The 27,026-nt window shown below is 36.8% G+C and overlaps 1 protein-coding gene across 10 annotated transcripts in view; it reads left to right on the top strand.

The window, feature by feature from the left end:
• The window catches only part of NCOA6 (nuclear receptor coactivator 6), an 86,508-nt gene that overhangs the window by 21,637 nt on the left and 37,845 nt on the right, over positions 1 to 27,026 (top strand). For 8 of the 10 annotated variants that reach the window (XM_081034145.1, XM_081034151.1, XM_081034153.1 and 5 more), the window contains 4 exons: positions 8,731 to 8,836; positions 14,067 to 14,348; positions 17,228 to 17,383; positions 23,210 to 23,332. In XM_081034145.1, coding sequence (XP_080890271.1) covers positions 14,114 to 14,348; positions 17,228 to 17,383; positions 23,210 to 23,332 — 514 coding nt within the window. In that variant the 5' untranslated portion in view covers positions 8,731 to 8,836; positions 14,067 to 14,113. Of the gene's footprint in view, positions 1 to 536; positions 616 to 8,730; positions 8,837 to 14,066; positions 14,349 to 17,227; positions 17,384 to 23,209; positions 23,333 to 27,026 lie in introns of all 10 variants that reach the window. The other 2 variants (XM_081034147.1, XM_081034149.1) reach the window with 1 other exon arrangement.

Consider the following 27,026-nt stretch of genomic DNA (forward strand, 5'->3'; position numbering starts at 1 on the left):
TTAGCCCTATGTTTAACTGATTTCATCTCTCCCTATTCTCAAGGTCTTTGTTTTTGGTTAATTATTCAGATAATATTTTTATAAAAAGTACTTGATTGGTATACTTTCATCTGAAAGTATGTTGATTTCACATTAAATGATAACTTGGCTGGGGAGGGGGCAGAATTAGTAGGTCACATTATTTTTCATTTCTAATTCTTTACTGTTTTGCCATTGTCTTCTGAGCTTGCAAAGCAGAAATCTGATTTCTGGTCCTCTGTATATGACTTGTTTTTTTCTTCCTGGGTGATTGCAGGGCATTTTCTTTATCCTTGAAATAAATCTAAAAGTTTCACCAGAAAAAAATCTAGTTGTCACTGTCTTTTCAGTAATTTTGCCTGGTATTTTGTGAGTTCTTTTGAGTTAGAGATGCAGAACATTCTTTGACTCAGGAAAGTTTTCATTTCCCTTTTTAAAAATCTTTAATTTTGTTTCTGATTATTTGTTTCAGGGGTAACAATTAATTGAAGTTTATGTCTGTCTTCTCTCCTTATCAGTTCCATAGTTTTCATTACTTTGTCCTTTCCTTCTCCATTCTGGAAGAGTTTCTCAAATTTGTCATCCCCACGTTTCTGAGTAAGTATTCTTCTCTTTATCCTTCTAGAAAAGATTTTAATTCTACTTTGGCATATTTACCTTTCTTATAATTTTTCCTTTTCTTTTTCCTCTTATTTCCACCTGCATTTCAACTCATTCTTTTCATTTCTGTCTATGGACTTTGATATCTCATTTCAGTGTATTTTATCAAATTTATTGAGAAATTGATTTATTTTCTGAATTACAAGTGCAAAGTTTCTCTTTTATGTTACCAAATGGTTTTTAATCCCTCACTTCTTGAGTAAGGAGAGGAGTATACAGGTCTAGCATTTGCCAAATAAATAGGGTTGGTAGGTTCCCTCACTGACTAGCTGGTAGCTGTATGAATTCTCCTTTCAGATGTTAAGCTAAAGGATTAATTGATACATGTAGTTTCTTGATACTTCCTAGAGTCTAGCATTCCTTTATGTGCCTTCTGCTAGATTGAGGGGAGCAAATCTATTCCTCTGGCTTGGTAATTTGACTTTGGAAATGAGAATGTGTGTGAGGACAGACTCCCTGCATGAAAATGTGTTTTTGATTATTTGAAGACTGGGCTATAAATAACTTTCCCAGAGCATAATGCTCCCAGGTCTTTTGTTCCCTCAGCCCTTCCTGTGACCGTCTTCAGATACCAGAGTTCCAGAGAGCAGTTTCCAGGCTCTCGGCCTCACCTGGAAAGATGCTGACTCGGTTATTAGATGGCTATCAGCTGTAATCAGATGGCCATCCGCTGTGGCTGGGTGGCCAACAGCTGTTACCGGTTAGCCATTAGCCACTAAATGTAACTGCCATGGCTACGCTAGGGGGTTGGTTGGTTGACAGAGAAGCGGACTACAGATTGTGGCCAGCAAGTGGGGTTAGCAAGGGTGGATGGCGGATTGTGCATCATGTGGCTCCTGCTCCCTGTGTCTCCAGCCCAGCCGCCAGCGAGAGTGTAGTGATATGACCCCCCATCCATGGCTCCGTGGGTGTTCCTTTTTGGCCTCACCATGTCCTGCGTTCTGGTGCAGGGAGCGGGAACAGAGTCCCTGCATGACACCAGGATAACATACATTGTATGTTATAGAATCTGATAGATAGGGGAAGGCTGTGGACATGTAAGTGCTCTGATCATTCTAAGTGGATCTCTCACTTAGAGAGGTGGTAGGGTGGTGCGCCTCACCCCTCCACTGCTGCCTTGGAGAAAGCTGTTTTGGAGCATGTAGTTGGAGGAGATAGAGCCACATGTTGGAGATTAGTTAAAAATCTATTATCTTTCCTGCCTGGCTCAGTTGTTGTATCTCAAGGCCCATTCCTGCTTTTTGGCAGAAGTCATTTTTGAGTCCAACAGTTCTTTGACTAGCAGTTCTTGTTCCATTGCTGTAATAACTGACTCTCGGTGTTTCCCTAAGTATATCAGTAAAAAATTAGGGTGGAGGCGATGATACAGCTGAACCAGGCATTGCTAGGTAGCCTCTGTTTTCACTCCTAGCTTGGGGTTAACTTTTTGAAAGGAGGAAGATTAGAGTGTGGAAAATAGCCACTAGTGGAATAAGGAAGAGTTGAAGATCTCACACCAAGTGATTTCCAGTTCCTGAGGGAAATATAACACTGAAGTCAAATGGCCAAGGTTTAAAATAGTCATAGTGTCCCTAGATCTGGAAAGTATGTTAGCCCCTTGTTTTCTAAATGATAACATGGAAGCTAAGAAAGGTACAAGAGACTCCAAGGTCACAGACAGAAAAAAACAAGATAGAGTTCAGGGAGGTATAATTCACTTTTAGATTCTGTATAGTTTTGTTTGATTTTCTCACAAGCAATATGGTCTTATGTTAAAAACAAAAAATTTTGAAGAAACAACCAAAGTTTATAGTGAGCAGTATATGAAGTAATGTATGAAATAATGTATATAAAGTGTGGTTATAAACTTGGACTGCATATTAGAATCGCCTGGATAGTGTTTAAATACCCAAAGCTCAGGTCACAGTGAAGACCTATTATGACTCAGGCATTATTATTTTTAAAAGCTTCCCCAAATAATTATAATTCGTAACCAAGGTTGAGAGCTACTGAAGTTCTTTCAAAGCATGTATTTGATCTCAAGTATTGTGACTTGAACCATTTTGGAGCAGTTAGGGCAGTTCTAATTAGTAAATATTGACCTGAAATAGATTGGATCACTTGGTTGTGATATTTCTGCTAATTACACACTGTGCACCATAGAGTCACCCTGAGGAGAAGAAAGTTTGGTGTGTGGTGGAAGAAGCACTGAGCTTGAGGTTGAAGGACCAGGGCCTAATCCTGGTGCTGCCACAATCTTAGCCTGTAACTTCAGTCAAGTCACGATACCACTGTCTAGGTTTTCGTTTTGTTTTTTTCTCTGAGAGTGGGGAAGTTACCGTGTTTCCCCCAAAATAAGACCTCACCGGGAAATAAGCCCTAGCATGATTTTTCAGGATGACATCCCTTGAACATATAAGTCCTGATGAGTCTTCTGGAGCAAAAATTAATATAAGACCCGGTCTTATTTTGGGGGAAACACGGTAGACTAACCTGTAAATTCCTTTCCAGCTCTTAAATTTCAAGTCAGTTGGGGTGAAGTCAACTGGTGGACTTTGTGTGCTGAAGAACAGGTGAGCAGGGGAGGCCAGAACACAGATAGAAGCATTGTTGAAGGAACCAACTGTAGGATGGGAGGGGAAAGGGTGGGGAGGAACAGAGTGTGTGAACAACAGAGCCTGGAGGTTAGGGGGTGGGGTGGGGTAGGGTTGGGGGACAAGTATGAGATAACTGGCCACTGGGAATATTGTTGGAGGCAGTGCCAGTGGCTCAGCACCTGGTAATGACGTGGTCCAGGTTCTTTACTGTCAGATGACTCACAGGGGAAATGTGGTCAGAGGAGCTCCTCTCAAAACAAGGAGATAGAAAACAGAGGATATTTTTGGTGTTGTATGTCTGAATACATGGGGGTAAGAATAGAAATACAATTGGCTGCGAAGGATTTAAGAGGATCGTAGATAGCTGGCTTTTGTTTTCAGTAGATAATACAATCACATGGTTCAAACATCGAAACAAAGATACACAGTGAAAAGTCTTGATCCCACGGTCCTTATATACACCCTCCCCCCGACTTTTTAATATGAAAACTTTCAAATATACAGAAAAGTTGACTAATCCAGTGGTCATATTTTGCTATATTTGCATCATCTATTTGTCGGTCTACCTATCTTTGCTGAATACTTTAAAAATAAGTTGCAAACATTGTGACACTTTATCTCTGAATGTCTTGGCATGCATCTAAGAATAAGGGCATTCTCTACATAATCACAAATAATATTACCACACCCAAGAAAAAATTTTAAGTGCCCTCACATCTTTGTTACTCACTTCACATTCCGTTTTCCCCAATGTCTAAAAATTATTTTATGGCTGTTTTCTTCAAAGCAGGTCAAAGCAGCGTTCATGTATTGCATTTGGTTGTAATGTCTCTTCAGTCTCTTTGATTCTAGAACTGTATCCGCCCCCTATTCATTCCCCCAAGCTTTTGGGTTTTGAAGAGATCAGATCAGTTTGTTGTAGCATGTTTCAAATTCTAGATCTGATTATTTCTTTATGTAATTGATTACTTCTTCATGTAATTTTTTTCTTGTAAAAATTTCTGTAGGTGATTTTTCTTGTTACTCTCTCCTGAATTTCCTAGAAAGGGGAAGTTAGGTTTAACCACTTATTTAGACTTACATTAGGCATTTTTGGTGGTAATACACCATAGATGATGCCTTGTGCCTCAGGTTACATAACATCAAGGGTCATAAATGAAAGGTCTCTAATTGTTGCTGAGTTTGATCACTAGTTAAGCTAGTGGCTGTCAGATCTCTCCATTATAAAGGTACTTGTTTTTCCCTTTGGAATTAAATTAGGAAGTAATCTGAGGAATAATCATTTGACACCTTGGGAATCTTCTGTTCCCCAACCATTTCACCAAATGATATTTAGCATCTTTTGATCATCCTTGCCTGCTACATTTATTAACTGGCATTCTGTAAAGGAGAGATTTCCTTCTCTAGTGAGGATGAATCCTTCTAAAAGGACAAAGTAAATATTTCTACTTAATTATCAATCTTCAGAGTAAGGAGTTGTAAGTCACCTCCAATGGTGGCAGATGATAGGCTTATTTTCACTCTCTTTCTTTGAGCTATTATTGTACTTTAATGGATTCTTACTCATAGTATAATCCATTTTAGTCATTATTCTTTCTTATACTCAAATTGTTTCAAATTTTAAGGGAACTCCTTAAAACTGGCTACTGTATGTGATGACTCCCCCTTGGTCTCAGTGCTTCCTTGCCTTTTGCTACAACACGATTTTTTAAATTTACCTTGAAGATAACCATTTTTATTTGTTTATTGTATATCCTTCTAGAGTACTTTAATGCTAGCATTATAAAATATTTTTTCTCTTCTTTTTCCACAAAGAAGTAGCCTACTGTAGTCAATGTTGTACTCCTTTTTTTTTTCTCTCTGAACAGTGTATCTTGGAGATCTTTCCATGTTAGTACATAGAGAGCATCCTCACTCTTGCTGCATTTCAACTTTTATTGGATATACTATTATCAATCCTTGTTAATGGACTTCTGGGTAATTTCCTATCTTGCTAGTACAAACAATGCTTTAGTGAATAATCTCGTATATATGTCATCTTGTACGGGAGCAGGTGTGTCTATAAAGATCACTAACCAGAAGTGAGCTTGCTGAGTTAATGCTCTATATAATTGTAACTTTGATAGGTATTACCTAATTGCTGATGTGACACCAGTTTGCACTACCATAGCAATGAGTGGGAGTGCCTATTTTCCCATAACCTTGCCAAGATGTTTCATCTCAAATTTTTGGAATGTTGCTAATCTGATGAGGGAAAAATGTTTTTTTATATATATGAGGTTGAACACCTTTTCATATGTTTAATTTGTATTTCCTTCTCTGTAAATTTGTTGATCATATCTTATGTCCATTTTTGGACACAATAATTTGTCCAAATTGTTTTTATTTTATATATCTATATGTACATGTACATATATATATACCATACCTATAAATACAGTATGCTTTTTTCTACAATACGTTTGTATATAGGAGATTTACTCTCTTATCAATGATATGATCACCAATATGTCTTTGTCTTTTTTTTACTTCATGGTGTTTCTTTTCTTACAGAATTCTTTGATTTTTATGTATTTGAATTTATTAATCATTTCCTTTATAACTTTAGATTTTGAATTGTAGTGAGAAAAACCTTTCCCACTCCAAGGTTACAAAAATTTCTTCTGTACTTTCTTCTAACACTTTTAGGGTTTCACTTGGTACATTCAAGTTTTGCATCCATTTGGAGTTACCTTGATGTGAGGTATAGCTCTAATTTTTTTTCCATGTGGTTACCTAGTCCCATTTAGTGAAAAATCCATCTTTCCCCACCTTTTTGAGATATTAAAATTCCATGTGCATTTTGATACATTTTTGGAATTTCGAATCTGTTCCGTTGGTCTTCCATCTATTTATATTCCAGTACTACACCGTTTTAATTATTGAGACTTTATGTTTTGATATCTGGTAGGACTCATCCCTTTCACGCTCTGACTATTGAGACCCTTACTTGTTTCCATATGAATTTTAGCATCAGCTTGTCTGTTTAAAAAAGAAGTTGGCATTTTTTATTGTGATTATTAAATTATAAATTAGGAAGAATTGATGTTTATGAATCTTTTTGTCCAAGAGTTTGGTACGTCATTCTCTTATTCAGGTCTTTTTTGTATTTGGATCTTTCATTAGTGTTTTTAAATTTTCTTCTTGTAGCTTTACATTTCTTTTTAGTTCATTCTTAAATATTTAATCTTTTTTGTTGGTATTATAAATGAGATTTTTTTTCAACTACTGGTGATTGATTACATATGTAATAAAAGCTATGGTTTTCTGCATATTAATTTTATACCATGCCACTTTGGTTAATTTTCTTATTTTTACTGTTTTCTTGGTTGATTTTCTAGGATTTTCAAGAACACACTTGTATCATCTGCAAATAGTGGTGGTTTTACGTTCTTCCTTCCAATTTTTATACCTTTATTACTCTTACTTAGTTTCACTGACTTTAGACCTCTACTGTGTTTAATAGTATATATATACATCATGGATATCTATCTTCTCAACTTTAGATTTGCTGATTTGGGGACTGAAGAGATGTGATTTGACATGTTAAGGAAGTGTTTGTATATTCCAATTTTAGTATATGTGCTGCCGAAGCGAGCACTGTATATTCCTATTTATTTGAGTTTTGTGGTGTTTTTTTCTTATCAAGAAGGGTTGTTGAATTTTGTCAAATGACTTTTTAATATCTATGATGATCATGTGATTTTTCCCCTTCGTTTCCTAATACTGCATTTTCCTTTCATTCCTAGAACAAACTACTTGATTATGATGCATTATTAATCTGCTAATATACTGTTGTATTCTATTTAAAGTTTGATTTAGAATCTTGCATGAGTGTAAGAGAGATTGAGCAATAAAGGAGAGACTGATCTGTAACTTTCTGCTTGCAGTTTGTATCAGCTTTTTTTAATATAGGTAATTTATGAAGTGTTCTCCCTGATCAGCTTTTGATATTCATGGTCTATTTGCTTCATAAGAAGAATTGAGAAGTTTTCTTTCATCAGATGTTTAACTCATTTCTTTTTTTTTTTTTTCGATAAAGGTATTTATGGCTGTAAATTTTCTTCTTTACAATTAGGCTGTATTCTTTAGGTTCCAGTATGTAGTATTTTCCTTGTTATTTTTTAGAACTTTTACAATTTTTCTTTTTTAACCTAATTCCAAGGGTTTTGTTGTTGTTTTAAAGTGGAAAGGCCTTTGTTTGCTTATTTTATTTTAAATTTAGTTCAGTTCATGGTCATCAGAATATTCACCTATCCTACTGTTACTTTTTGGACTTACTAATATTCTCATTACGGATTTTCTTAAAGGTTAATTTTTATTAATGTTCCATGGAGACTTAAAAATGGCTTTTTCTTGAATTAAAAAATACTTAAGGGATAGTTTTTTTCTCTAATAAATATTTATTAATACCTAGTACATATATCCATCTAAAATTTTGAGATTATAAAATTAATATTTGGCAATAATGTAATACCATAACAGCCAAGTTAAAAAAGACATTCTGATGAATATTATCTTATTAAGTGAAAATTTTTCTGAAGTATGTCAAAATTATGCACTTTCCATGCATAATTTATGTGTGTACAGTAAAGAATACCTTAGAACTTAAACTGAAAATTTAAGGAAGAATAAAATGTATAGATATTATAGATAAGATAGGGAAATATACTTTATGAAGTTTAAAAATGAATTTTAAAATTCTGTTAAAAGAACTACATCTTGTATTTAGTGTATGTACAGAATATTTTGGTTTTGGCGCCAAGTATCTTCACACAGTGCAGGATGATGTATATTTTAATTTGACAGATTTAGAAATGAAGATATAGGGAGGGCTCTAAGGCCTAGGGTCCCAGATTTTTTTTTTTTAAATGGTAGCATCTTTTTTTGCGGGGGGAAAGGTACAGGACTTTATTGGGGAACAGTGTGTACTTCCAGGACTTTTTCCAAGTCAAGTTGTCCTTTCAATCTTAGCTGTGGAGGGTGCAGCTCAGCTCCAGGTCCAGTTGCCGTTGTTAGTTGCAGGGGGCAGAGCATACCATCCCTTGCCGGAGTCAAGGAATCGAACTGGCACCCTTGTGGTTGAGAGCCCACTGGCCCATGTGGGAATCGAATTGACTGCGTTCGGCGTTAGGATCACGGAGCTCCAACCACCTAAGCCACCGGGCGCGTCCAAGGTCCTAGATTCTTAAGTGAAACTGGTATATGTCCCTGAGTTTTGCTGCTATACTTTGAATGCTGGTTGGTGAGTGGTTTAAGATCTCTGAAAAAACGATACTCTTAGTGGACTTAAACAAAACCCTAGTTTAACATTATCTGAAGATGTTTAAGTTGACTTGATAATTTTTGATATTTGCATTAATTTCTGTTACAAAAATAGATTACCTCTGTATTTGCTATATAATATTGTAACTTTCTTTTTCTTTTTCTTTTTTAGAGTTTTTATTTGGCTACTACCTTGAAATACAGGCCCTAAAAATGCCAACTTGTTTGGACGTAGAAGATGACTTGGATAAATGATAAAAATTAAGCAAGACATTTTGGTGAGTGAAACCTTATGTGAAAGAGCGATTATGGCTCAGCTTAATTCCCAGCAATGGAATGACACTACCAAAGTTAACATAAAGTAAAAAATTCTGTTTGCTTCATCATCTAGTGTTTTGTCAAAGGAGAAGATACTCCTTTAGCCCATTGTGGGAGACAGCATATTTAATGAAGCCAAAATTCACTAAGTTTGAGTACCTTCTGTTCCTCTGGGGTTAAGACCTTGCTTGATCTCTTTTTTTCTTGGGAGTCCACATATCTCCCAAGAGGCACATCATAACATTTAAGTGCATTTCAAATATCTGGTTTCCTCCAGCACTACATCAAACCCAGCAGAGTTCACTCAGGCCTAGTGCGGTATTACTGTGTTTTTCCGAAAATAAGACCTAGCCAGATCATAAGCTCTAATGCGTCTTTTGGAGCAAAAATTAATATAAGACCAGGTATTATATTAATTATATTATATTACATTACATTGCATTATATTATATTACATTATATTAGACCCGGTCTTATATTAAAATAAAACTTGGTCTTATGTTAAGTTTTGCTCCAAAAGACACATTAGAGCTGATGCTCCGCATACGTCTTATTTTCAGGGAAACAAGGTAGTCAATCACATAAGTCATACCTGGATTGTCAGACTTAGTTAGAAATTGAAAACCAATGGCTTGTGGGCCTATGCAGCTGTAGTGTGTTACATTTGGCCCATAGACTATTTCTCAAAAATGCAAATCTGTTTTACAATCTGGAGATTTCACTAAATATGTGGAATTTAGTCTTTTCTTAAAAATCAGAATATTTCTGGGCCTGTACAACTCCTCCCATCCCTCCAAAAAGAAAATAAGCTAGAGCAAAGTTGCAACCGTTCAGCATAGACAGCTATTCGAGCTTCTCATTGCCCAAACCATTCATACAGTATGTGCAAATGTATTTAATATCCAGTGTTCTCCTCTCGTTTATTTTACCTGCTGACCCCTATAGTAATGTGCGTTTGTGATATCTGATATAGCTAATAGTGTCTTGTCTTTTGCTCAGATAATCTGATTGGCCAGTGACAATATTGTACCCATTATTCAGCTACCTGCATCAGGTAAAAACTCTGAAAAGAAAAGACTGGTCCAGATAGCTGAATATATATGATATATAAATTTACATATTTATAAATATATATTTAAATTTATTTATTTTTAATCCTACTGTGATTTGGAAGATATTCATATGTAATCTTCTAAGTCTTCCTGATGTCTGGTGGAGTTTTACCTTATAGCAGCACGATATTGCTGGTATGCTTGTTTTTACCTTTTTTATTTCTGAAAACTTTTTATTATGAACAATTTCAATCATATATAAAATTATAGTACAAATAATACCAATATATACCTATCACCTACATTTAACTATTATTAACATTTTGCCTTATTTGCTTAATGTATGTTAAAGTAAATTACAGACATCATGACATTTCACCCCTAAATGCTTCAATATGCATCTCTTGAGAAACAATAAGGCTTTTTCACAAAGATGGCACTGAAAGGAAAGAAGGAAGCCCCTGCCCCTCCCAAAGCCGAAGCCAAAGCCAAAGCAAAAACTTTGAAGGCAAAGAAAGAAAGCAGAGCTGAAAGGCATCCACAGCCCCCCCAGAAAAGGATCTGCAGGTCACCCACTTTATGAAGGCCCAAGGTACTGCGGCTCCGAAGGCAGCCTGAGTATCCTTAGAAGAGCGCACCCAGGTTAAACAAGTTTCATCACTGTGCCACCATCACGTTCCCCTAACTGCCGAGTCAGCCATGAGAAAGATAGAAGCCAACAGTACACGTGTATTCATTGTGGATGTCAAGGCCAACACGCACCAGATCACACAGGCTGTGAAGAAGCTCCATGGTATTGACGGGGCCAAGGTCAGCACCCTGATCGGCCTGAGAAGAAGGCACAGGTTCCACTGGCTCCTGACAATGATGCTTTGGATGTTGCCAGAAATTGGAATCATCTAAACTGAGTCCAGCTGGCTAATTCTAAATATAAAAGTTTTTCACAAAAAGGAAAAAAAAAGAAAGAAACAATAAGAACATTGTTTCTTTCAACACCATTATCATCACACCTAACAAAATTAGCAGTAATTCCCTAGTCATTCTAAAAATGTGCTTTGTATCTTTTTTTCAAACCAAGTCCATACACTGCATTTCATTTTAAAGTCTCTTAAATCTCTTTTAATGTAAAATAATTTTACTCACCTTTTTTTTCCCCATGACCACTGACTTCTTGAAGAAGTCAAGCCAATTGTGCTGCAGAAATCCCACACTCTTGATTTGTCTAATTATTTCCTCATGGTGTTGTTTAAGTTTTCCCTTTGTCTCCTGTTAAAAACTTGTTAGATTCAGATTAAACAGCTTTGGCAAGACTATTTTATAGGTAATTCTGGGCACTTAATATTGTACATAATTTCTGGTTGCTAACCTAAGGTTGATCATTGTGTCCAGGTGGTGACAGTCAGGTCCTTCCATTGTGAAATTACAGTTTTTCCCTTCCAAGCAGTAAATCTGGGATGATAATTTGACATCCTGTGAATATCCAGTTCTCTGTCAATTTTTCACATTTATCTTTTCATCCTTGCCTGACTTATTTTATTAGGGATTGCAAAATTGTGATCTTTCTAATGATATCTTTTTTTTTACATTTAAGTTGGCATTCTGTAAAGAGCTTTCCTTCAACTGGAACTATTTGGCTACCCTAAAATATTTACCCTGAACTGATTTAATTTAGAAATCTAGTTTTACTCTACATTCAAATGGCAGAATAAATAATATGCTTGCTTTTTCAGTTTCTCCTGAATATTGCATTTATTTGTATATTCTTTATAAAAGATCAAAAGAGACCCAAGAAGTGAAATCCGTAGATAATCTGGAATTTATTATGTGGTTCAGCAAGATAACTAGTGGTTAATCTCTGGCAAAGCCAGAGAGATAGCACTTGCTCTTTTGAGATAACCATAAGTAGCAAATGAATTTCAAGATCGTCAACTATAATCTGTTTTCTTTCACCAAGAGTAGGTCACTGAACTGCATTTCACTCAAAGATTGGTCAATTATTTTGATTTAAATTCTTTATTAACAGATTTTAAACGGACATTGTCTCAATGAAACTAGAAGTTTCTTTTAAAAGTTTTTTTTTCGGAAGGAAGGCCAGCAATTTTTTTCATAGACTGCCTTTCAATTTCTTGTTTTTTTTAAGCACTTGTATAGTGCCCATAGTACTGTTAAACTGGTAATTCCTGAATTTGAATTAGCTGACTTGTAGTATCTGCCAGTAGAGAGTTTTCCAAATCTGTATACACTGTCTTTGTGGCATGACCAATTACCTCTTTAGAAGACTATCAAAGTCCAAGTTTTTAAGCTGGTTTCCTTCTTTCCAGTTAAAGATTCTTTTGGAAAATGTTTCTTAAATTTTAAATTCTTTTCTTTCAGTTGTTCCAACTTTGGAATAGCTGCTCAATGACTATAGCTTTTCATGCAGTTTTACCAGTCACTTTTTCCTAATGAGCAACAGCTTTAAGCCCTAAAAACCTTTTTAAGTTTTGTTTATTTACCTCTAAAATTCTTTAAAATCTGTAAAATGCTGATGGCAAATGACTAAGGGCAGTAGTGTCTCTAAAGGATTTTCTGAATGCTGTTGTTTCTTAATCTCCCAAATCACACTGTTCCTTTGTAAGTCACAGAACCAGACTATAAAATGTTCTGCACAAACATAAATGGTTTTTTTCCTATATTTATTTATAACAGGAATTTTTTCCCCTTAGATTTGTTTTTGGAAAGCCTTTATTCTTGAAGTTTAGTGGTATTTAAAAAAAGAAAAGTTAAACAGTTTTTAAAATTTGATACATTTTTCCCATTCAAGTTATATAACCATATTATAGCGTATTTAATTTTGTTTCCCTACTGACTTATAGCACATTTGGAAAATAGGAAAAGGAAATTCACCAGCGATCTTACCAACCTAGCACAATTTCTGTTTGCATTTATTGGCTTTATTTTCAGTCCTTTTTTCTTATCTATATTTTAAAAAAAGCAAAACATAGTTGTAATTATAGTTTACGAGGTATGATTAAAAAATACAGTGAATGTTTACATAAAAAGTTAATTACAGTAAAAGACACATTGCCATTAATCCCCCTCAGAATACTCCCCCTGGCTTCAAACACACTTTCCCCATCATTCTTGCCACTTTCTGAAGCAGTTCTGGAAGTCCTCTTTCGTGAAGTCCTCTTTACTTCATCCTCCATCAAGAAAACGCTCCATGTCACACATTGCTTCTGGTACAGCAATTTCTGTCAATTAAAAACAATACATTGGGCCTGCCTTGTGGCTCAGGTGGTTGGAGCACCATGTTCCTAGGTCGCCAGTTCAATTCCCACATGGGCCAGTGAGCTGCACCCTCCACAACTAGACGGAAGGTAACGAGCTGCCTCTGAGCTTCCGTAGGGGCAGCCGGATGGCTCAGTTAGTTAGAGCGTGAGCTCTCAACAAGGTTGCCAGTTCAGTTCCCACATGGGATGGTGGGCTGTGCCCCCTGCAACTAAAGATTGAAAACGGCCACTGGACTTGGAGCTGAGCTGCGCCCTCCACAACTAGACTGAAGGACAACAACTTGAGTTGGAACTGATGTTCCCCAGTATTCCCAATTAAAAAAAAAAAAAGATTAGGATTTTAGGTAGTCCTCCAGATGCCTTTAATTGGGTCAAGTTGTGCTTTGCAGATTAGAGAAAAAGAAGAGCTTTAGAGGTTTTGGCTCCTCTGAAACTTTTGTCAGGATTGGAGTGAGGGGAGCCTTGGAGAGTCCCTTGCTCTGTGGGGTCAACCAAAGGCTTATATAAATTAATTCTCAGAAAATACCTGTTTTATTTTCTTGTAATCTCTTGTTTTAACTTCCCATATTCTAGGCTTACAAAAAGGTAACATATAACATAATAGAAATAAACATTATAACGTAATAAAAGGAGTTTTATTTAAACTGGTGTATTTTTATTTCTAGTACCTTTAAGAACTAATTGTTATAGAATATTTTAATGAAAATAGTTTATCTTCTCTAATTTCTTAATTTTTGTGGTACTTCCTTATTACTTGGCAGATAAATCAGTTTTCACAGAACTATGGATTATACATTATTGATTGTATTATACATTATTGATTGTATTATGCATTGTGATGCTTTTTCTGTCTTCTCTTTTCACAGGTTTTCTTACTGTCCACTTGGCATATGCTTCTGGAATAATATTCACCATGGTTTTGGATGACCTTCCAAACTTAGAAGACATCTATACTTCCTTGTGTTCATCAACAGTGGAAGACTCAGAGATGGATTTTGACTCTGGACTAGAAGATGATGACACAAAAAGTGATAGTATTTTGGAGGATTCCACAATCTTTGTGGCCTTCAAAGGAAATATAGATGATAAAGACTTCAAATGGAAATTGGACACAATATTGGAGAATGTGCCCAGTTTGTTACACATGGGTAATTTGCTTTATTTTTTTAGTCTTGTTACACTTTTTGAAGTTTTTCCCCTTCTATGGTTATCTTGAGTTTTACACACTAAAACTTTGCTATACTGGGTTGAAAGACTGATTTTAATTGCAGATTTGGAATTTTAGGATTTTCATTTTAATAGAAATGCTGTTGTTTCTTTGAAGTACATGGAACTGAGTATAATAAAATATTGTTTAACATAATAATCCTTAATCCTCTCTAGTGGAGAGGAATACTTCTGAAGACCAAATATATTTATTGTTTTTAACTCTCTGGTTTTTTGTGTTCCCTTACCTGTAAAATGAAGAGGTTAAACTGGATCTTTAAGGTCTCTTGAAGCTTGCAAAAATCTTTTTACTTTATGGTTCTACTTAAAATGTGCTTGAAATTTGTTCTCTTAAATTTTAGATCATATTTTACTAACCAACAGCCTGCTGAATCTAGCCTGCAGCCATATGTTATAGCCCACTTTCGTCTTTTTTGTTTTATTTTGTTTTAATGTTTGAATTTCATTGCTAATGCTTTAAAAATTGAGATATTTTACCTAAAATCCCAGATTTTGGATTTGTCTTTAAAAATGGGAAGATCTGATAACACCAAGCTCTCTCTCTGTCCCAGATGGTGCTGAGTATCAGCTGCCACTGAAGCAGGCCCTCACCTCACTACAGCTTCCATCTGACCTTCACACAGTTAGATTACTTGTCTTGGTCTTGTGGGCATTTGTGTTTTTGTACCTTGGTGTAGATGTTCTCCATCTTTTCTCATTAGCACAGTTATCTAATCCCTTCAGACATAGTGCAAAACCTAGATTTTATCCTTCTGTAAAATCTTGATCTGATCAGGTACTCGTTAGTAGCTCTTTTAGGTTTGGGGTTTTTTTCTTTGAGATTTGGTGTCAGGAGGGAAGCTGTCATTTTTTTCAAGGGCATTTTTACTGTGTTTTGTAAAACTTCTTTATAGTTATGGGTTATTTAGCATAATACTAGAGAATTTTACGTGTTGAAGTTGCAGTCATCACCCTCATGGTCACTATAATCAGCCACAGTATACCATGTCATGAGGGCCTGAAATTGTTCATTGCTCATAATTATCCATATTTTTCATGGTTCTAAAGTGCTAAATCTGTTTATTGCTTTTAAATAAATTACCAAACCCAGACTTACGGTGTTATCAGATTATTTTCTTGGTCCAAAAGTATTTTAAGTCAAATCTTCTCACGTGATGGAAATTTAAAACACTTGATAAAATGCAACTATGTTGTAGACAAGGATTTTTCTGCTACCGTATCACAAGTAGTTAATACCATAAGCATAGCTGATGCCTGCCTAGATCATGTACAGGATTCCAGTAGTCTTCAGATTGGTTAGGAACCCTGTAGCGCCTGGATCCCAAGCTTCCTGCCTTTGCTGTGTGGAGGTGTAAGTGTCATGGAAAAGAAATGAACCTGTGAATCAGAGCTGGATTTTAATACCATCTCTGATGCTGCTAGGTAGCCACGGGATTCTGCGCCAGTCACCTAGCCTTACTGGGGCTTCAGTTTACTCACCTGTGAAATAGACTTGGACTAAATATTGCCTAATCCTTTCAAAATTTCTGTGATTGTATTATCTCACTGCTCTTAGCAAATGGTCTCTTTTCCCCACCTTAGAATAAGTGAACTCCCATGTCTGGACAAGTTAACTTTCAATGTATGAGGGTATTGGAGTTGGAAGGGGCTTTAGGCAACATGTAGACACTTTCCCCTATCTATGAATATTTCTTATTTTGAGAACAGCTATGGTTAAATGACCCTTTTCTTAATATTGGAATGTATAACTGAATAGAGGATACAAAAGATTTAATTTAGCTGAGTTTTAACAAAAAGGGAAATTATTTTGTCTGGGGTTGCTGGGAAAAAAAGGGTTTTTTCATCAGCTAACTGGACCTGGGATTTGCTTTCCATCTCTAAAGTATAATTACAAACATCGCCTCCTCAATTAACTTTTATATCCTCTTTTAAAAACATTATCCTAGCTGAGGCTTAGTTGTCAAGTTTGTTGTTTTCCCTCGTTTGATGTGCTTCAGTGGAAATTCAGCTTTTGTTTAAAGTAGGTAAAGATTTAAAAATCAAAGACACAAATAATTAAGACTTAAGCCCTCCTTAAACTGAAGCATTTAGAGGACATTGGAAGAAATGTGTGCTCCCGGTCTCTATAATTACCTTCCAGAGGGTTACTCAGTGAATATTTACATATGAGTATTAAAATTTCAAATATTTTATTTGAAGAAGTAAAACTGCTTAACATTTTGTAAGTAAATCTATTTTCCTTTTCAGTGCTCTTTCCTTAAATAAGCTGCAGATTCCCTACATTTGGCATATCTGCTAATTATGTTTTTATAGAATTTTAGTTGAAATTTGAGACTTAAATGTTCTCAGCTCTCAGTTCACATATGTTGAACTGATTCTAGAAGTAGACGTTATTCTATTGATTTAAATTTACCTCTCCCTCTTCTGTCTTATATTCCTTACTCTATCTTACTGCTTTCCATTTATTCAGTGCCTACAGTGTATCACGGCCTGTGCTCAGTTTTGGCATATATTATCTCATTTAGCACCCACAATCTCATGAAGTAGTTTTTCATGGTTTTAGAAAAGAGAAAGGTAAGTTTCCGAAAGGTAAATAACGTGTTCATGGCCACCCAGGTGCTAAGTGGGAAAGGTGGGATTCAATTTGAAGTCTTTCTAGTGCCAAAGCCTAAGCTTCTCAGCTATTCCAAACTGGTGCTCTTACTTGTGCCTTGTGCTTTTACTTTATTGTTGTTGTTTGTTTCATGTCTTGTAGTGACTAAAAGATTACTAATATTATTCTCTTTGTTTCACAACCAAGAATCCAGTAAGCTAAAGGTACAGAAGGTGGAGCCCTGGAACAGCGTGCGTGTGACATTCAACATCCCCCGGGAAGCAGCGGAGCGGCTACGGATCCTGGCTCAGAGCAACAACCAGCAGCTTCGGGATCTGGGGATTCTCTCCGTTCAGATTGAAGGTGCCCATCTAGACCCAAATCATAACAACAGTAGAACATAGCATGATTTTCTGTGCTGCTTTGTCTGTTCCTCTCCTTTTACGTTTCAGAATGCCTAGTAATTATGTAACCATTGTGGCATCTTAGGATAAAGAAGGATTGAGGTTCTGGTTGAGTCCTGATGCTTCAGCATCTGTAGCCTCAGACTCCATTCCCTTGGCTGATTTTGGCTGTTAGTCTGTCAGACTTTGGCACCTTCACCAGGAACTGATTTGTCTTTTAAAGACTATTTAATTTCAATTGCTTCTCCACCAAATAAGCCTTAGTTTTTATTTCTTTATTCATCTAACAGATTAGGAGGCCCTGAACGATTCTTTTATAGCAGTATTCATTTTTCAAATAGTTGGCCAGAGTGATCTTCTCAAAATGAAAATATGCTACACACACACAAACACCCACACCCACACAGTTTAAAACCTTGCTGTGGCTTGCTATTGTCACAGTATAAAGACCAAACTCTTTATCATGACCTCAGGCTTTGCATGGTCTGACCTCTACCTTTTTCATTCAGCCTAATCTTGTACAACTCTCCTCCATGCTGTCTGTGTCCAGCCTTCTTTTGGTTCCTTGAATATGCATTTCTTCCTCCTGCCACAGGTCCTTTGCATTGATGTCTTCTCTATATGGGATATTCCCCTACCATTTTCCCTCCCTTTGTTAACACCTGCTCAGCCTTCAAGTATCAGCTTAAATCTTCTTGAGGATGTATTTTCTGAAGTCCTTGACTAAGTCATAGTTCTTTATTATGTGTGCTCACAAAAGTCTGGGTTTTTTCCCCTCAGATTATTTTCCTCACACTTTCATTAGAACAATTATTTGATTATTGTTTTGTTCCCCCTTAGAGTGCAAGCTCCAATAGGGCAAGGACCACGTTTTGTTTTGCTCACTGTTGTATTTCTGCTTGGCCTGTATATGTTAGGTTCTTTAATAAACATGTTGAATGAAAGCAAGGGAAACGCATATATAACAGTATTACTTTGCTTCAGCACTCGGAAATAAATGATAAAATATGGTCCTTGCTGTTATGAACTCAAAAGGAGTTCACGATCTTGTTGAGAGAGACAAACTTGTGAGAGATATATGTACCAAGTGTGGGGGAGCACAAAGAAGGTTCTATCTTGGGGTGCCCAGTGAATTAAAAGCCTCTCTTCCCCTCCTGTGTTAATGCAAGCCTTCCCTTCCACTGGTAGGCCAAGCCCTTCTGACCCTGTGTTTGCTTAGAACCTAAATGTTCCACAGAAACTCAGCAGCTGCGGTCAACATTTGTGTATAGGAGTGAGACACATTTTGTACAGTTAGGACTGTAGGTTGCTGTGCCCCAGAAAGGGCAATACCAACAAACAAAGATTATTTAGAGAGGGTTATAAGTAGATTGAGAAATGGGGTAAATTCCATTATTCGATAAACAAAGGAATAGTGGCTTAAATAATAGTGTATTTTGAAAAATATTTGATTGTCCAAAAGGATTCAGAAAAGTAAAATTAATTCACGGTAATCTGTTGGATGTAGTGTGAACTTTTAGGAAGAGTGGAAGTCTAACAACTATTGGATATAATAACACTGTATAGACGCTTTATACTTTATAAGCACATAAGCACATTTGTTCTTTATAAGTAAACACATACGCAGTTTCTTAAAAACCCCAAACATTTTGTAGTTTCTGTTACCTACTTACCTAAGTTTAAAGGGCTTTGGAACCTTACGTGGTAGTGTTTTCCATGGGAGAAAGGAAATACCAGTTTCTTCTGTTAGTCAGACATACTTCCTATTAGTTCTTAAAAGGGTATACTGGCTCCCATTTATTGTTATAGCGTAAATTAAAACATAAGTACCAGCAAAGAGACAAAATAGGTAACAACTTCCTATTAGTTCTTAAAAGGGTATACTGGCTCCCATTTATTGTTATAGTGTAAATTAAAACATAAGTACCAGCAAAGAGACAAAATAGGTAGCATCTTTCAAGAAATTATGAAATTCACATAATATGGCAATGATTATCACGTTACGGAAATGATTTTCACATTACCTAACTTTTAGGTAACACATGTGTCCCAGGTGATCTCCTTTTCTCTCTCCACACTCCCTGGAAATTGAGGCAGGAATGAAAATGGTGGCAGCAGCTATTGCTTTTATGGAACTGGTGATGGGTTGTTGCCTTTGTAAGTTGTAAGAGGAGGTGTTGCCACTGTCGTGGTATCTGCTACAGGGGTGGAGGGACAGGTTGTTCCCCCAACAGTCTGTTCTCCATTGGAAGATACTCCCTATACCCTCCCTTTTTTGAGTTTTGGCCATGGAGTTGGGGAGGCATCTTTTTTGAAGGCATTTTGTGACCCCTTTATAAATTCATGGTGATTTAAAGCAGTCTACAAAATTTTTCCTGTAAAGGGTCAGAGAATAAATTTTTTTGACTTTGTCACAATAACAGAATTTTACTGTAGCACAGAAACAGCCATAGGCAATGTGTAAATGAATGAATATGGCTGTGTTCCAATAACACTTTATTTAAATAAACAGGCAGCAGGCTAGATTTGGCCTGCAGGCTGTAGTTGACCCCTAACTGGCAAATTTGGGAGCCAGTAGTGCTCTCCACATGTTTTTTTGACAACAGCTTATATGCAGTCGGCAAATGGGTGAATGGCAATATAATGTGGAAATTGTATTTATTCGTATGATTGTTCCTGCACAGGGGAAGCTGGGATAGTAGGAATAGAATGTAATTATAAGGGGAAAAAAGCCTTTAGTTCAGCTGCTGCATCTGTGGGAGTTCCTACAGCTTTATTTTAAGAAAATTAAGAATGAGAGCTTACAGTCAACTTCCCCAGACGTGCACCCTCAGCATTGCATGGCTCTCGGCTGTGACAAGTTGCACTTCCTCTTGTGCCCACCTTAATGGCAGTCCAGTGGCTCAGAGCACCACTGCACTTGCATTATCTCAGCACCTTTAACCATACATTTCCACTCTAGTCTTTTGGGGTATGTTGCCTCCACCAATTATTTTTGTTTTTATTAGAACTCTGGTCACTGAGCTGCATGGGTTTTGAGTTGGCCCCAACAGTGTTTTTCCCATAAAACCTATTTTCAATGTGAGATTTTACAGAACCTGAGGTTTTCTAGGAATGCATTTATCATATTAGAAAAATGCCTATAATTCTTTGTAAGGTTGTGATAAAATGACAATTCATCATATATTCAGTAAATAGCTAATGAGTGCTTCCCATGTACCAGGCACTGTTCTATGTATAAAGGATATAATTGGGGTGGCCACATAATTTATTTATCATGTACATTAGGATACTTGAGAGTAAAAGAGGGTGCTATTAATAACTATCCTGGGACAACAGATACAAAGGAACTAGGGCAGACTCATGGTTACTTACCCTCGTACAAGTATAGTCATGGGGGATGCAGACAAGAAAACAAGTGAATGAACAAGTAATTACATGGGCTGTGCGCTGAAGAAATAACAAGGTGTTCTGATAAGGGAAACCTAACCTTGGATGTGATGGTTGGAGGAGGCCTTGCTGGGCATGTGACACTTAAGATTACATGAAAATTGAGAAGAGTGCAGGAGAACTGTTCTAGGCAGAGGGAACAACGTGTGCAAAGTTCTTGATGTGAGAAGCAGATTTGTGTGCCTAAGAAACTAAAAAAAGGCCACTAAGGCAGAATCCTTTTTATGTAAGAAGAAAATGGTGTGAGTTGAGGTTAGAGTGGTAGCCAAGAGCTGCAACTGGGCTGTACAAGCCATGTCTGTCTGCTGAGTACCGGGAATGTGGCTAGTCCAAATTGATCTCTGCTGTAAATGCAAAATCCTTACTGGAGTCCGAAACCCTAGCTCCCCCCAAAAAGGATGTAAAGTATCTGATTAATAATTTTTATATTAATTGTATGTTGAAATAATACATTTGGTGTATTGGGTTAATAAAATATATTACAATTAATTTCACCAGTTTCTTTTTAGCTTTTTACTGCAGCTTCTAGAAAATTTAAAATCACATGTGACTTTCTTTTGAACAGCTCTAGCCTAGATAGATAATTTAATAGAGAGGCCTTATATACCCTACTAGGGAGTTTGGCTTTTATTTCTGAAGCAGTGGGAAGCAATAGAGTAGTTTTAAGCAGAGAAGTGACATGATCTGACACAATATTCTTTCTGCTTAGAATATCTTAGCAAGTTTGGTGTGTTGATAGTTCTTTCCCTTTGGTGGAAACCCTCAAGATCTGTTTTTTTCTCTTTTACTCCTGACTTTCATGGGCAACTTAGAGCATCTTGTAGCCCCTGCTGATTGGTTCCTTATTGGTAGGATATTTATTCCCTATGACCAATCTACCTGCCTGGTTAAAACAGAAAGCTGATAATACATCAATGACAAGACAGAGTAAACTGTTGTGCCCTCATTAGCTTCCCTCTTTACCATCTGGCTCTGTAAACCATGACCCCATGGTAAGAAAGCAGCACACCTGTGAATGCAGCCTTTCAACTCCTCAGCCACAGGCTCGCTATACTTTTATTTGTCCACAAGGTGGTGCTGTCCTCCAGAGGAACAGTAGTCAAAATTTTGAATCAAAGGCAGGCACTATTCCAAAACTTGTTTCAAAGACTTAATTTTATCATTAGACCAAATAAGATTTAAGTTGCTTGTAAGTTTAGGATCTACTCAATTGGAACACTTCTGGTGACATTACCTACCAGGCTATTGTGAGATTTAAATGAGATAAAATTTTATAAGCATTATAAATCCTATACAAATGTTGGTCTAATCATCAGATGTCAGAGGTAGATTAATAGCAACCTATCTAGTCTGGTTTTTTTTCTGTTACAGTTGACATACAATATTAGTTTCAGGTGTGCAACATAGTGATTAGACATTTAACTTAAAAAGTGATCACCTGATAGATCTAGTACCCATCTGACACCATACATAGTTATTACAATATTATTGACTATATTAACTATGCTGTACTTTGCATCCCCATGATTATTTTTATAACTGCCAACTTGTATTTCTGAATTCTTTCACCTTTTCCCCATCCTCCCAACCCCCCCCCAACCCCATCTGGCAACCCTCAATTTGTTCTCTAATAATTAGTTTGTATCTATAAATTTGTTTCTGTTTGTTTGTTCATTTGTTTTGTTTTTTAGATTCCACATATAAGTGAAATCATATGGTATTTGCCTTCTCTGTCTGACTTATTTCACTTAGCATAGTACCCTCTAGGTCAATCCATATTGTCTCAAATGGCAAGATTTCATTCATTTTTATGGCTGAGTAACATTTCATTGTATATGTGTACATATCTTCTTTATCCATTCATCTATCAGTGGACACTTAACAACCTAGCTGCTCTTCGTTGCATGAATTTCTCTGCTGGATATCTGTTTATATTGGAATTTTTGAAAGGGAAATGGTATTTTGCTCACAAACGTTATAGTGTCCCTGTACCATTTTCTTCCTACGCGCGCGCGCGCATGCACTCTTGGTAAGCTGGTTGAAAACAAATGTTCAGTGTTCCAAGCTCTCTGCTAATATGACACATCATTAATGATTGCCCATCTGCTGTGTTGTGAAAATTGGTTATGTTCTCATGCTTTATGTTAGTAAACCTGATCAGATGAGGTTGAAGAAAGACCCATATAATATTGTAGTCACCCTTTTTGTGATGGTAAACTTACCATATAATTCTTCAAACACACAGAAAACTACGATTCATGTATACCTATTTTTAAACAAAATTTGTGTCTTATTCCAATGATTTCCTTTTTTATAACCTGAATGTCATTTCCAGGGGAAGGTGCTATCAACCTGGCTTTGGCTCAGAACCGAAGCCAAGATGTGAGACTGAATGGACCCATGGGAGCTGGAAATTCAGTTAGGATGGAGACGGGATTTCCCATGGCAGGTGGTCCAGGTGAGATTTCCCATCAATTGTATGACATTTTACTAGTTTCCTTTTTTGGCTTTATTTGTTAATGTATGATCATTTGGGTCCTGCGGCATAGTCAGGGGTTCCTGGCATATCTGTTTACTAGTTCAGGAAATCAAGACATGAATCACTCTTAGGAGGCTAGAGTCACAGAGCACGAAGCATATCATCTTTACAGTCTTAAGTTCTTGCTATATTACAGGACCTATGTGTGCTAAGTGTTGGAAATAGGAATGAATAAAATATTTTCTACACTCAGGATGTTTATAGCATAATGGAGAATGTAGCTTTCTAACTCCTGCTTTCTCTAAGGCTGAGCATCTATGAGCTAAGTGTTCTTGCATGCTTCTATGGGATCTTAGAAGTACGTAGGAGAATATGTGTTTTTATGTATTTAAAACTTGAGAGAGTTATAAATTATTTTCTACCTTTTCTAGTAATCCCGAAATTTCTTCTTTAGAGATTGAATTCAACATTCTGTGAATCACAGAATATTGGAGTTGATTTAAAGCTGAGGAAGCTGTGGAGCTCACAAAAAGGAAGCGATTTGCTCAGGGTCAAATAGCAGTGGGCTAATATTGCAGATCTAATTCCCAGTTTAGTGTTCTTTTCAGTACTCTTGTGGCTTTCAAACTTTTTCTGTTCAGGATCTTTTATTCGCATAAACCAGAAAAGCACAGCTACTGTGGTTGAAGCAGGGTAAGCACCTGAAACTATACCCTGTCATTCACCTCCACCTACCACAGTAGCTCTTGAAGAAATGCAGCAGAATGGAGAAGCTCAATTTCTAAAGCCATTGTTCTGAACAGTAGCCAAAGACTTGGCCACGTAGAATAGGAACTAGGTTTTTATCCTGGCACTCCCATTTAGTGGTTACCTCAAGCCAGTCACTGTACCTCTCCAAGCAACAGTTTGTTCACCTATAAAATGAGATAATAGTGCCTGTAATCTTTTGCGTTCATGCTTAAAGGTGGATAAGCTCTGAGCCGTGTAGCCAACATTTACTAACATTTACTGAGTTCCTGTTATATGTCAGGACCTGTGCTGTTGGGCTACTGTGGAGTACCACATAGTAGATGTAAAATACCCAGGCTGTCAGTCGATGTAGACTTCTGTGGAGACAGAAGTCTGGGTGTTTGGTGTTAAGGCAGCTTGATGAGAGATGATGAGCCAGGGCCACAAGAAAAGTGGGAAGAGCCTAGCCAAGTTGCATATAGTTAGTGAAAGAATGAATTGACCTAGGATGAGACTCAGAAAATCTGGGTTCTGGTCTCAATTCCTGGCCAAATGACTTCATATTTACTGGCCTTAGTCACCTACAAACATATTTATGTCCTAGAAACAGTGCTATAGATCCCTTCCAGCCTTAAAATGTGAAAACTCCATTAAAATGATATCAGTACACTAATTGCAAGCTCTCCTTGCAATAGGAGAGCTTATTTACCAAGCAAGACAAATAGCAGACATATTTACCAAGCATCTCTCGGAAGTGAGTGTAAATTATAGCAATACATGTAGTTCGTTAGCAACCTAGGAAACTTAGAAGCTTTAGGTTGAAATTAAGTTAGATTGGTATTTAATGAAGAGTCACTGATTGTGATGATATATACAGTATAAAGTTTCAGGTATAATCAGTTAGTAATGATCTGTAGTCACAGAAACAGTTTAATCCCTAGGTATCTTTCTTTACTGCCAAGCATAATTTAGGAATGTTTTCTCTGTTGTCCATGGAGGAGGTGGATGCAGATAAATTTAGTATTAGGTTAAACTAAACAGAGAACTCTTTCTAGGGAAAGAGACCTTAGCTACCTTCCAGAACAACAATAAGTGACTGGAATTGTATATCTAGAATGTCTTAGATTATAAATATTTCTTAGCACTACTTTCTTTTCAATGTTGACAACAGAAAGTTGACTGATAAGCAGAAGTCTTCCGTAATTAAAACCAAATCCAAAGCCTGTTTGTTTCATAGCCTTTTAGAATCCCAAGATCAGTGAAGGTGCCGTAGTAGGCATTTAGTTATTGTTTCTCAGCCTCGTCACCTTTGATGCCTTGGGCCGATAATTCTTTCCTGTGGAGAGCTGTCCTGTGCGTTGTGGATGTTTAGTAGCATCCCTGGGCTCAACCTACCAGATGCCAGTAGCACCATCACCCCGAACCCTCAGTTGTACCAACAAAAACTGTCTCCAGAAATTGCCAAATGTCCCCTGGGGGACAAAATTCTGTCCCCCACAAAGTTGTGAACCATAGATCTAGTCCAGATTCCCACCTACTGTTGGAATGTATTTTATAGTATCACTACTGAGCTTGTAGTAGGCATGTGTTTGAACATTTCTGAGGATAGGCAGCTGATTGTAGACTAAGAAAACCTGCTTCTTCTTACGTCCCAAGAACTTAACTGTCTGATTACCATTTTGCAATTTTTTTTTTTTTTTTTTGCAATTTTTTTTTTTTTTTTACAATTTTTTTTTTTTAAACATGTAGATAAGAGTATATTTATTTATTTATTTATTTTTGTTGCTGAGAGCCCACTGGCCCATGTGGGAATCGAACCGGCAGCCTTCGGAGTTAGGAGCATGGAGCTCTAACTGCCTGCGCCACCGGGCCGGCCCCCCATTTTGAAAAATTACCATCTTTGAAAAACAAATCCAGTTTTCAACAGATAAAAACATTTACCTAACTGTCCCCTTCAGCTACAAAATACCTAAAAATGCTGGATAAAAGTTTTAATGTACAGCTGAGCTTGTAAGAAAGTAAGGGAATTCTCTGGGGCAAAAGAGAAGTCGAGAACATTTAGATAGCAGTAACCAAATTAAGAAGTTCTGCAGGGGCCAGGGGATTTGAGTTTTAATGGCGAGGTAGGGATAAAATATGAAACCTTGCCTTGGGTCCACATAAAGAAGGAAATTATAATTCAGAATCACTCATGAAGCCAGAATTTTCAGTGAAAGATAGATTAGAAAATTTTTACCCTCTGGCACAGGGAGACAAGTACAAAACTTGTGTCTTGGCCTGGGTTCTCAGTTGGGTGGGGTGAGGCAGGGGGAATGGTGGTTTGGGGAATTGTCTTCTCTACTCATGCGTGTTGGACATTTAATGTGTTATCAAAATGACTCAGGAACAGCCAAGTGAAGTCATTAAGTGGTCCTAGACTGGTAATAATTATTGAAGTTCTGGAGGGGCATATTCTCAACCCAAGCCATTGCAGATTTCTCATAGTGAAAGCCTACTATAAAACGAACTTATACTCCAGACTTACAAAATTTGGGACTCTAGATATTAGGAATATCAAGGTGTTTAAAATTATGAAAATCCTAAGAAGTGAACAAGCCCCTGTCAAAACATAAAGAGAATTTGCGGGGGCAGGGGAGGAACACAACTTACATAAATTTAAAACTTATTGAAGCAAATAACTTACTCAGCAAATTAGATGTAGCTGAAATGGAAGGTAAACTTGAAGAAATTACCCAGAAGGCAGCACAGAAAAAATAAGGAGATGGAAATAAGAAACATGAAGGATAAAATGAAAGAGTTTAACATAAGTCTGAAAAGAGCTCCAGAAGAAGATAAAGAAATTGAGGAGGGTCAGTAGTCAAAGAGAATGGCTGTGAAAATTTTCCGGAATTGATGAAAGAAATGAGTCCGCAGATTCAGAAGCCCAGTAGTCCTGAGCACTACA

The sequence above is a fragment of the Rhinolophus hipposideros genome (genome assembly GCF_964194185.1).
Source record: "Rhinolophus hipposideros genome assembly, chromosome: 22".
Classification (NCBI taxonomy): Eukaryota; Metazoa; Chordata; class Mammalia; order Chiroptera; family Rhinolophidae; genus Rhinolophus; species Rhinolophus hipposideros.